Source organism: Tenrec ecaudatus, chromosome 10 (assembly GCF_050624435.1).
Source record: "Tenrec ecaudatus isolate mTenEca1 chromosome 10, mTenEca1.hap1, whole genome shotgun sequence".
NCBI lineage: Eukaryota > Metazoa > Chordata > Mammalia > Afrosoricida > Tenrecidae > Tenrec > Tenrec ecaudatus.
The window spans coordinates 92,139,220-92,152,164 of NC_134539.1; the positions used below are offsets into that span (position 1 = coordinate 92,139,220).

At 38.5% G+C, this 12,945-nt stretch overlaps 1 protein-coding gene across 4 annotated transcripts in view; it reads left to right on the forward strand.

Moving 5' to 3' along the window:
- NRG3 (neuregulin 3) overlaps positions 1-12,945 on the forward strand; it is a 1,273,738-nt gene that overhangs the window by 1,092,200 nt on the left and 168,593 nt on the right. For 2 of the 4 annotated variants that reach the window (XM_075559154.1, XM_075559155.1), the window contains exon 4: positions 2,689-2,715. In XM_075559154.1, coding sequence (XP_075415269.1) covers positions 2,689-2,715 — 27 coding nt within the window. The remainder of the gene's footprint in view (positions 1-2,688; positions 2,716-12,945) is intronic. The other 2 variants (XM_075559156.1, XM_075559157.1) reach the window with 1 other exon arrangement.

The window sequence follows — 12,945 nt, forward strand, 5'->3', positions numbered from 1 at the left end:
CCTGGCTTTTCATAAAAGAAAACCCCAGCCCTGTCGTAATGCATATCAGCCCAGAGCAAGCAGGCAGGCAATGGCATCTAACGGAAACAGTTCAACAAAAACAGCAAACAAACATGCTTTATCAGCTTTCTTATTTAAGTATATGTCTCATGCTTAAAACAGTTTCTAGTCAGTGCAAATATTTATAATGAGGAACAACATTGAACTATTCAAGATCATAAGATGCATGTTTTCTAAGAAACTTATTTACTTCATAGAGTGGTAAAAATAAGGGAGCCCAGCAATTATGGTGGGGTTTTTTTGGCAGCAAAAAATGGAAATATACTTATTTATTACACATTGTAATTTGCTGAGTTTTACAATATGAAAATTTATAATTCTAAGTAGCTAAGTATGTATTATAATGAATATCATATTGAACCTTTCATTATAATACATACTTAGCTACTTATATATATTTGCTTGGTTTTAATTCTTCTAAACTGTAAGTCAACTTTTTATTATAATCTTCATTTTTTTTTAAATAGAAAAAGATCTAGGTTTTAAAGCTACAATTATTCTTATAGATAAGTGTTATTTTCACAATATTTTCCAACTTATTACTATTTTAAAGCATACCACTAAAACAAATTATTAAAATAATGTCATGTATTAGAACAAAAAGTGAATGAAATAAGGACTATCTAAAGGGCCCCAAAAACACTTTTTAAATAATCTCATCTCTAAGAGATTGAATGTTTAGACCAGCGGTTCTCAACCTGTGGGTAGTAACCCCTTTGGGGGTCAAATGACCCTTTCACATGGGTCACCTAAGACCATCAGAAAACACATATTTCCAATGGCCTTAGGAATGGAGACACTGCTCCTCTGTCCATCTCCAGGGGGAGTCTGTCCACATGCAGATACACCCACATACAAGTACCCAATGTGATGACATTGTTGCACCAACCCCATCACATACACCTGGTACAAACAGGTGTATGTGCCAGGGTTGGCGCCATAATGTGCTTATGTGAACTAGTCACACGTGTAGAGAGCAGCTGTTATGTTGAAAGCACCTACTCTGTTAAAAGCAGCTACTGTGTTGAAAACAGCATTATTGGAAGTAAATGACACTTCATGAATTACAATTACTGGGTAAATGTAAAATGCACTGTAAAATCATCAACTATTGCAAAAAAATATCTGTACTATGGGAACTTAATCTGGATGCTGATCAATCTTTTTATATTCAGCTGTGGTTGATGTGAATACTGCCCCCTTGTGATAGTAACAGGAATGTGAAAAAAACAACACAATGGTAAATCATAGGAAACTTTAATGAACTGTGTTGACTGAGCTATGCCATGTATCATCTTTTGTATTATTAAAGCTATTGTTGTATATTGTTTTCATTAGCAAACAATCCCATGACAATGGTTCATGTAGAGAAGAATGTTAAGAAAAGAAAATATAGTGAGAATGTTTTACAATATGGTTTTATCTCAATAGTTACAGCAGGAATTGAGAAACCGCAATGTGTTATCTGTTGTGAAGTTCTGTCAGCCGAATATATGAAGTCGAACAAACTAAAAGGCTATTTGGATGGCAAGCATCCGACCTTTGCTGGCAAGGATCCCAACTATTTTAGAAGCAAAGCTGATGGACTCAAGAAAGTCAGACTTGACCCTGGTGGCAAGTACAATAAGCAAAATGTAGCAGCCATTGAAGCCTCATATTTGGTGGTACTCAGAATCACCAGAGCTATGAAACCTCACACCATTGCTGGGGGTTTACTGTTGCCAGTAGCCAAATACATTGTTCGAGTTATGATTGGAAATGAATTTGTTATGAAATTGAGTGCAATTTCCATATAAATAGATATCAATATTCTCTGCAGCATTAGTCACAATAGCCAAAACAGCCACCAATAGATGAAGAGATAAGCAAGGTGTTGCACATACATACAAAGGAATATTGCTTGTCTTTAAAGAGGAATGAAGCCTTGATACAGGCTACCACATACACTAATCTTCCAAACCTGATGCTGAGTGAAAAACATAGGTTGCAAAAGGACACATTGTATGATCTCATTTTTATAAAGTAATGTAGAAAGACAAGTGTTTATTCGTGATTATTAGGTGCAGGTGTGGGAATGAAACTCATTAATTAAGAGACGTCAAGCTTTTGTTAATGGTGATGAAAAAATTTGAATACAGATGATGATTATTCAACAACATAATGAATGTAATTAATTTCACTAGGTTGTGCATGTCGAAAATGTTAAAATGAGCAATAGTTGGATATATAGGTACCATAATTTTATAAGGAATTTTTTAAATGTGTTTTTTACTTTTCTTGAGATAATATTGGTAATAAGTATCCTTTGTAGAAATAATCATCTTTTTCTTTTTCCTGTTCGAAAATTAAACTTAGCATAGTTAAGAATGTATGCATAGTTATTCTATCTAAAATCCTAAGCTATAGAGTTGGAAAACACTGATTAGTGTTCACAATATCTCATATTTAATTTATTTGTTTATTTTTTGCAATAAACAAATTACCTTTTTCTAGTAAAAATGGTAGTGAAAATTGAGATTTGTTATTTTCCTAAGTAAGTCAGTCTTAATCACTGAAATTCTGTGTAGATTTTTTCTAACGTTTTTTCTTTTTTCTATTTCTCTCCCTTACATGCTAACTTTGGTGTAGCAGACCATTTGGGGATTGAATTCATGGGTAAGACTAAATAAATCGCTCTTCATATTTCCTGGCACTGCTAAGTTTTATAATCTGCATAGTGCTCTCCTTCCTCATTTGATTAAAGAACACATGCTTCATTATCAAATGCTATTACTAATATCAAAGTGTTTTGTTGATTTTTCATGATGTGATGACTCAAATTGAAATAATTATTAGGAAGACAATTTAATGATGCACGCTGTTTTGGAATCACAAAGAAGCTGAATTTGCTGCAGGCTCTGTTTGATTTCTCCAATCATCAATTTTCTTTATCAGTAAAACAGGAGTCATTATTACGTTTGTATTCTCTGTGTTGTTACACATATCAATTGCTTAGCACAATGCCTTTAATATGGTAAACATTTGAAAATGATAGAAAATATGGAGATGATAAAAATGCCATTTTTTTCTTATTTCTTTCTCTGGTTCTTCTTGTTTTTACGTGCTGTTTAGATTCATCTTAGTATTAATCTTAACTTGGAGTGGGAGTATAAATAAACATTTCCATTTATAAGATTAAACTATTTCTATATAAATATTCGCATCAAGCTTTTAAAAGCATCAGAATGTCTTCCATTGTATAACAATATAGCAGCCTGAAGAATTGTAAATAATTAAGAATTGGTCTAAATCATAAGAATTATGAAAAAAACCCTATACGTTTTGATAGAGTTAGTGGAATCGAAAAGACTAAAGTTTAAACACAACTTGATTTATATCTGCCTATGTTTAATATGCTAATACTTATAGCTTATTTGTATTTATTCAACCATTAATTAAGCAAGCATTTATTGAATGCTTACTTATAAATACAAATAATAAAGGTAGTAGAGATAAAATGGTTTGTGAAAATGGATAGAACACTGTATTGGACAGGGTTCTCTAGAAAGACAAACCAGATTGCTAATAATTATATATAAATATATTTATAAAGATAGATATATAATTCAAGAAATAAACCATTAAATAATATACAGATAGATAATACAAGAAATTAACAGTTAAATTATAAAGCAGTGAGATACTAGCAGTCCTTCAAGTTTTGAGAGCTGTCAGTTGCCAGTTCCCTTCTGTAGAGAGAGCTGGGCTATATATACCCAGGCAGCAAACAGCAAGGCAGGTCCCCAACTGTCATCAACTGTCAGTCCCCAGCTCCAGAGATGAACATTCCAATTGTGTGGGCTTAAAGGGACCTCACCTTACAGCGACACAGTCCACAGACTAGGCATCCCACAGGTAGTGTACCCCTTTAAACTGAGGCACAGAACAACCAAGGTGAGGCTCACTGAGCCATTTATTCCTCTGCCCTTCAGTTAATGCTACTTATGTTTATCTGCCAGGCTGGCACAATAAACTATAGCAAACACCTAGTGTATTACAGCTTGTAATTTAGGAAGACTACTGATATAATAAAAAAATAAAAATAATAACTATAAAGTATAAAATTTTTTAAGACTTACTCTTGGTAAAATGATATTGCTTTGGACTGGGAAAAATGAATTTCTATCTGGAAAGTGATATAACTCTTGGAGAAAGGTGGATATTGAAATATGGAAGAGGGATATTGCTAAGCAAGATCATGGGGCTTATTGTTTTCATATTTGTATAGGGGGGTGGGTCTATTTACTGAAAAAAAGATAATGAAAGAAGAACATGGGTGATGCTTACTAGGTTGGAAAAATGTAATACACCTCATTGCCATCACCAATTCAGACTCATATTGACCTTATATGAGATGTAGAAATACTGATTTGTAGGATATATTTAATATATCTGACAGATGTCAAGCTGTTTGTGTGTTACTCTAAGATTTAAATGTCAATTAGAGGTTAGTAGTTATATATTTATACTATAATCGGTATTTTCTGGAATGTGATATTATTCACTAGTGCTATCATATCTGGGTATCCGATTAGACAAAAAGCAGTTAGTTATATTCCTGAAGGGTTGTGGTCTGTTTTAGATAATGAATAAGCTAAGGAGTCCTGGTGGCACAGTGGTAATGTGTTGGACTGCTTACCGCAAGGAGGGCAGTTTGAAACCAGGGGCCGCTCCTCAGGAGGAAGATGAGGCTTTCTGCTCTGTAGAGTTTTAGTCATAGAACCTCACATGGGAGAGTTCTACCTTGTCCTATGACCATAAGTCCTTCCACCATGGATTGGAGTCAACTGGATGGCAGTGAGCTTATTCGGAATGAATAAGCTCAACAAGACAATGAAAGGACAGAATCATAATCAAATGATGCTCCATGAAATGTGCACTAGAGGAAGAAGAAAGTTAATATATGTCAGCTCTCTCAATGAATAAAAGTGAATAGTTGCCAGAAATTCAGTCTTGAACAAGCTAGTGAGAAGACATTACAATCATATGACTGATTTATTGATAATAATGTTGTAGCGGGAATAGTCATAAGGTTGACCATTTCAAAGTATACCTGTGAGCATGAGTGAACTAATTGGAATAGAGGAGGAATTAATTTGAAGAAAAATGACTCAGATCTGGAAAGCTATACTTTTATATCATTGCTCTAAATGAAAATGAAGCTATTTGTGATGATGGTAGAGGTGGGATAAAGAGAAAACTGTGTCACATGCCAATTTCTCCAGTTTGTGAGATGCAATATGATAGATCACATTCTGGGAGTTTATTATATGTAGGTAAGTGCAGTATTAGCTCCGTCCACAAATAGAGCTCAAATTACTATAGAGTCTCTAATATAGTAGCAATTTGGTTTTTTATACTATTTAGTTCTCATGTAAGACAGCTGGTCCTTGTCAGCAACAAGCTGGTGTTCATCAAAGTCGTAAATAAGAGATCCAGGATAATGTTGTCCTGCCGTTCCACTATCGCTTAGGACTTCTTGTCATCTGCATCTAGGCCACAGATGAGGTGAAAGAACACAATATATAATTATTAACTTCTTGAAAGCCTTGGCCCCCATGTGCTTAAATATCTTTCTATTCAGAACCTATTGGGTGGATTCCTTTATGCGACTCTGTCTTCCAGCAAAAGATGCTGGGAGTTCGGATCATCAGGACCAAGGGTGTGAGGGGCGATGGTGGGAGAGTGGAGGGTGAGTGGGTTGGAAAGGGGGAACTGATTACAAGGATCCACATGTGACCTCCTCCCAGGGAGATGGACGGCAGAGAAGGGGGGAAGGGAGACTCCGGATAGGGCAAGATATGACAAAATAACCATCTATGGATTATCAAGGGCTCATGAGGGAGGGGGAAGTGGGGAGGAAGGGGAAAAAAAGAGGACATGATGTGGAGGGCTTAAGTGGAGAGCAAATGCTTTGAGAGTGATTAGGGCAAAGAATGTACGGATGTGCTTTATACAATTGATGTATGTATATGTATGGATTGTGATAAGAGTTGTATGAGTCCCTAATAAAATGTTTAAAAAAAAAGATGCTGGGAAACCAAAGCTTGGAGATGCCAGGGAACAATAAGATAAATATCTTCAGTGATCTCTGCCACAAGGAGAAGAGTATAAGCTTTAAAGGAACAGGAATATATCACAAGAGGGAAGAGAATATATCATGAAGGAGCCAAGAGGAGAGATGTGACAAAATATAGGCAGTTTTTGAGAGATGTAGAGAAACATTGGACCCCTAAGGTAAAGCCTGGGCTTCAGTTAAAATAGGAGAAAAAGAAAGAATTCAGAAATAAGATGAAGAATGTAGAGAGGATGGATGTGGGTCAGAAATTTCTAAGACGCAAGTGAGAGATTAAAGCAGTGGAACATGAGTCGAAATCCAAATCATACGCTGCGATTTACAGAAGAGAACCTCCAGGGCTGTGTAGGAGAGTATAACTTATTTGTTGAGGAGACCCTCTTCCTGTGCAAGAATGACAGCAGGGATACAAGGCGAGGCTGGGTAAGCAGCAGCAAAGATTTGAGCAACGTGGGCCCTGCGCCTAGTTGTCTAATGCACTGGATGCATGCACTAAGTTTGGAGGCTACTGAAACAAAAAATTCATGGTCCTATGAAGCGGTTTTTTCGAGCAGGGGAGAATGGACATGGAAACAAACACACACACACAATGCAGGACTGCAGCGCAAAGTAGACGCAGACAGAGTTGGTACAAAACTGCAGCAGCCTTGATGGCCCGCAGTGCTTTATTTTTAAATACTAAATACTGGCAGTGTTCCCAGACAAGTTTGCTATTCCCACGCCTGGATTTCTCATAGCCTTGAGAGTGAGCTCCATATCTCAGCCCATACCATTTTTGTTTACATACTACCAGGGAATCACTGTTTGCAGTTGCTTCCACAAATGCCCTACCGTTTGCAGTAAGGAAACAGTTTAGGAAAACCAACTAGGACAGACGTTTGCGTACTGTCCTAGACAGATAACACAACACGAGACACAGCTCTCCTTCATGACTCCTTTATCCCGAGTCAGTGCCACGTCAGAGCAAACCTGTCGGACCAGGGGAGGAATGCCACGCTGGGTGAACAGAAAGGCTCATGTTTCTCCCAAGGAACAGCTGGTGGTTTCAAACTGGCTGACCGTGTGGTTATAAGCTCAACACCTAACCACTAGTCCACCAGGGCTCCTCCGGAGCCTATGGGCTCCCACACTGTATATTTAGAATAAAATCAGAGAGAGGCAGCAGCACAGGAACGATCCCGCCATCTAAGGCACCATAGTGATAGAAATCCAAATCTGTTACTCGATGTAATTTCTCACAATTAGAAGAAAGGAAACATTCTCTATTTTCCTAGGCCTTCCATGAAGACCTCCATTGGTATTATTGTCTGATAAACAAGATATGTATTGAGGTCTGTCTTAGAACTTGTTTAAAGAAATTTATTTCTAGTACAACAACAACAAAAGACTTATACTGTGGTATATCTATATAAATCTCAAGACTAAGGTTATATTAAGTCTTTTAGTCAGAATCAAGTTACAGCTATAAAGTCATGCAGGGAAAGACTCCTAAATCTGTGAGTAGTTTATTCTACCAGTTAGGATTGCCTTGGGGGTAAGAGGTTGGGCAAGAACTCAGAAATAGAATGGATAGGTAGTATACACATAAATAATAGTTCCAAGAACGGATCATTGGTAATGGTGAATAGGTTTATAAATTTAGTGAATAAACACTGTTCAATGAACTCAATAATTATACACATTCCTGGTCCCCAAATATCTCTTGGATGGAATGGATCAAATTCTGAGTAAATTTCTTCCAGGTGAAAGTTACAATATCCTAGTATCTAGCCTCTTGGGGGGTATATTAGCTGCGAAACAGAAATACAGGCATAGGCTTCGTCTCAGTCAGACAGAGTTCTCTTGAAAACAGAATTCATAGGTGTGTTACTCTAGGCTGACGAGAGAAACAAATTCATAGATACTCATATGTGTATAAGAAAGCACTTTATATAAAAGAGCAATAATATGTTGATAAAACAACCTAGCCCAGTCCAGACCATAAGTCTGATATTAGGCCCTATGTCTGATACTAGTCCATAGATTCCTCTGTAGACTCACACAGTACAAGCAATGATGCTAAATGCAGGAAGGTCACAGGCCTGTGGGTAGAAGGTCTGTGGATCCAGTGGCCATGGAAGGATCTCAAACAGGGACTGTTCTGTACATTTCTTCTCCAGCTCTCGAAGCATCTCAACAGCAGGAAGCAGAGGCAGAGACAGTGGTTCTGGCCTCCAGTGAACTATTTCTCTCTGCCACACCTTGAAATTAGGTCATCAAACTGTGATCCTATTGACAGGCTAGACTCCATTCTTGCTCAAGTTGACAGGATATTATGTAACTGCCACAGTAAGATAGATAGATAGATAGATAGATAGATAGATAGATAGATAGATAGATAGATAGATAGTAGCAGTAGCAATTGGCTCGTACACTTGTATGGGGCTCACAAGTCCACCATCCATATATGGACTCCTGCAGATTTGTACCCCCAAGATACAAAGATTAGGTAATGGGAAGAATATAACATTCCAGCACACTAAACTTCTACTAACTTTGTGTTGTTTCCATATTAGGATATCTTGTGAGTTCCCTCTTTTTTAATGAGCTCACCAGGGACCCTAGTGGAGTATTGGTTATGCATTGGGCTGCGATCCATGTGGTTGGCAATTCAAAACCACTAGCAACTCCACAGGAGAAAGACTGAACTTCCTACCCTTGTAAACATTTAAACAGTTACAACACACAAAAGGTTTCTAGGAGCCAGCATTTACTTGATGGCAGTGAGTTTGGTTTTGGTATGAGCTTTTTAGAGAAACTAAGGGAGCCTGCAAAGAGGCTATCAGCTCCAATAAAAATAACTAGCTAAAATAAAGACATTTTGACTTGATTTATTCATTTGTGATTGGATTCTGAATCAGTTAATAAAATTTTTTAACAGACACTGAGAAAAGCATCATTTGTGAACTTTTGGAAATAATAGTTATTAATTGTAAGCTAAGATAGGACTATTAATTTTTGCTAGAGGAATATTATGCTTACTTTTAAAGCAGCTATATTTTTAGATTGGATTTCTATGGAAGTAGTATATATGAGTACAAGTGGGAGGAACATTATTCATTACAGGAATAAATAAGTGCATAGCTTACACACCTATAAACTTTGAATTTTTGTAGCCTTAATTTATTTCTAGTTTATCAGATGGTAAAAATTTATATGTAACAGAAAGGACTAGATTTGAGGATTGTGACTCATACTTTTTAGAATGATCTATGATCTTGATCAGTATTATCTTGATAAGCTTAAATGGGTTGGTGGTAAATTCCAAGATCTTCTGGAATGTGACAAAAACAATACACACACACACACACAAATGAATTATAATGAAGTAATTCCTTAAGAGATTAAGAAAATGAATAGGCTTTTGTGCAGGTACTTTCATTTGATGAAGGATGTACTATGAAGGTGCAGCCAAGTGAAGAAGATCCAGGTTTGCCTCATAAGGACTCAGTCTCATGTCTGTAACCTTCTAGGGAGTCCTGTCCTAAGGTGAATAAGGCAGAGGTTCTGAAGAAGTCCACAATTTTATAAATGAGACATACTTGTAAACCGATACTTGAATACTGTAGTGCTGAAAGGAAGGAATCATAGTGCTGCCATGATTAAACTATGTTGTCAGCCAGAAGGTTGATAGTGCAAATACACCATGGAAGACAGATCTGATTTTGGTTTAGTTTTAGTTCAAAACGGACTGTATATTGTTTTGTTTTTAACAATAATAAGTCAGGTAAAGGTTTTCTAAACATCTACTTCATACAAACTAATACAAATAGAATCTGAAACCCCCTCTAGGTGGACAGCACTAGGCGCTGGGACTCTATTGCCTGGTTGTGCAGCCCTACAGTGTGCTGGAGCTGTCTTCCCTTTGAACCCCGTGCCATCAAGTTGGTTCAGACTCACAGTGATCCCACAGGATCACTATGGTTAAACTGTAGCATATGGTTTCTGAGACTGCACATCTTTATAGATGCCTGCCTCATCTTTAAAAAAACACATTTTATTAGGAGCTCATACAACTCTTAACACAATCCATACATCCATCGATTGTGTAAAGCACATCTGTACGTTCATTGCCCTCATCATTCTCAAAACATTTGCTCTCCACTTAAGTCCCAGGAATCAGCTCCTCATTTCCCCCCCTTCCTCCCTGCTGACCCCTCACTCATGAAAACTTGATAATTTATAAATTATTATTTTGTCATATCTTACACTGTCCAAACTCTCCCTTCACCCACTTTGTGTTGTCCATCCCCCAGAGAGGAGGTCATATGTAAATCCTTATAATCAGTTCCCCCTTTCCACCCCACTCTCCTGCCACCCTCCTGGTATTGCCACTCTCACCACTGGTCCTGAAGGAATCATCCATCCTGGATTCACAGTGTTTCCAATTCCTAACTATATCAGTGTACATCCTCTGGTCTAGCCAGATTTTTAAGGTGGAATTGGGATCATGATAGAGGGGAGTGGAGGGGAGGAAGTATTTAGGAACAAGAGGAAAGTTGTATGTTTCACCGTTGCTACACTGCACCCTGACTGGCTCGTCTCCTCCCCATTATCCTTCCGTAAGGGGATGCCCTATTGCCTAGAGCTGGACTTTGGGTATCCACTCCGCACTCCCCCTCATTCACAATATGATTTTTTATTCTGATGATCCTGATACCTCAACTCTTTGACACCACGTGATCACACAAGCGGGTGTGCTTCTTCCATGTGGGCTTTGTTACTTCTGAGCTAGATGGCCGCTTGTTTATCTTCAAGCCTTTAAGACCCTAGATGCTATATCTTTTGATAGCCGGGCACCATCAACTTTCTTTACCACATTTGCTGAAGCACCCACTTTATCTTCAGTGATTGTGTCTGGAAGGTGAGCATCATGGAATGCTAGTTTAATAGAACAAAGTGTTCTTGTCTTGAGGGAGTACTTGAGTGGAGGCCCAAAATCCATCTGCTACCTTAATGCTAAACCTATAGATATATGCACATAGATCTATTTCCACATCCATATATATATGCCTTAATTTGGACCTCTATAAATGCCCTTTCCCTCCTAGCTCTTTCCTTAGACCTTTATAAATGCCCTTTGCCTCCTACCTCTTTCCTCTATTTCCTTTTACTTTCTTCTTGTCCCGCTATTATGTTCAGCCTTAATTTGGGTTTCAGTAATTCTTCTCAGTTACATTACACTTGGTCTCACCCTACCAGGTCTCCTAAACACTCCTCATCACCGATTTGAATCACTTGTTGTTCTCTTGTCCCTGGGTTTATTAACACCACTTCCTTTTGTCCCACCTTCCCCTCTCCTGTGCCCCCCCCCCATGAACTGTTGGTTCCATTGTTTTATACTCCATATGGTTCATCCAGCCTGTCTTATTTAGGCAGACCTGAGGAGATCATAGCATGCACAAAAACAAGACAGAGCAAAACCAAGCAACAAAATAAAATAAAGCAACAACAATAAGCCAATGACAAATCAAAACACAACAACAAGACAGAAAAGCTTGTAGTTAGTTCAAGGACTATTTGTTGGCCTTTAGGAGTGTTTTCTGGTCGAGTCTGATGGGGAGCCAAGCCCTGGCCCCAAAGTCTGTTTTTGGTATTCCCTGGGGACTTCGTTGCTCTGTTCTCCTTGCTGTTCTGTTGCACGCCCTTAGTGTTTTGCCTTGGTGGGATCAGATCAGGTGGAATTCCCACACTATGTCTCCAGAGGTGTGCCCTGTAGGGCTATGGGTCAGAGAAGATGCCATGTCTCATAGTGGGACCAGTCATATGGTCTACTCTGTGGATTGGCTGCTCTGAACGTGAATATCGTCCTCAAGGCTTGGTGGGCCAGGATGTGCTCCACTCTCTTCCTCTGCCTTCATTTGATCCCATGTGCTCTGATCAAACATGTCCCTCTCCCGGAGCTGCAGATTCAGTGCTGTCCTCTGAAATAAATTATTATGGGGGAGGGGCAGGTGTCCATGTAGTTGGATGGGGGCTGGCCCCTCAGACCTCTCCACTGTTTCTCTACTCTATGCCAACATGTTGCATTCACATCTTGGAGCACTGGGTTTAAGTCTGGTTCCTCTTTCCCTCTGGAAATATGAACAACACCCTCCCCTTGGGTGGGTTAGTGCCCTGTTCCCCCACTACCCATTTCTTTTTTGTGCCCCCCCCCTACTTTTTTAGTTGGCTACCATATGTATCACTGGATTTGGTCTGGCCACTGCCATACTATCTGGTCCTCATCCCAGGAATGTTTGTATACTGTATATTTTTCCCGATGCCCCTTTTCTATTTTGTTAAGGTTACCTCAGTGGACTCATGTTGTACTTGTCCTATTGTGCTTGGCTTACTTCATGTAGAATGATTTCCTCCAGTTCTTCCCATGCAGTGATGTGCATCATGCGTTCATCACCAATTTTTAGCGATGCGTAGTACTCCGTTGTATGTATGTACCACAGATTTTTAATCCACCTATCAGTTGATGGGAATTTGGTTTGCTTCCAACTCCTCGCAATTGTGAACTTTGCTGCAATGAACATTGGAGCACATGTCTGGCCATGGTTTGTTTCTTGACTCTTCTGGGTATATGCCCAGCAGTGGATATCTGGGTCATATGGTAGTTTGATTTCCATCGGTTTTAAATATTGCCAGATGATTCCCATTGTAACTGTAAATATGTCAGGTCCACCAGCAGTGGATGAGAGTTCCTGTCTCCCCACAGTCCCTCCAACACTTGTTGTTTTCAG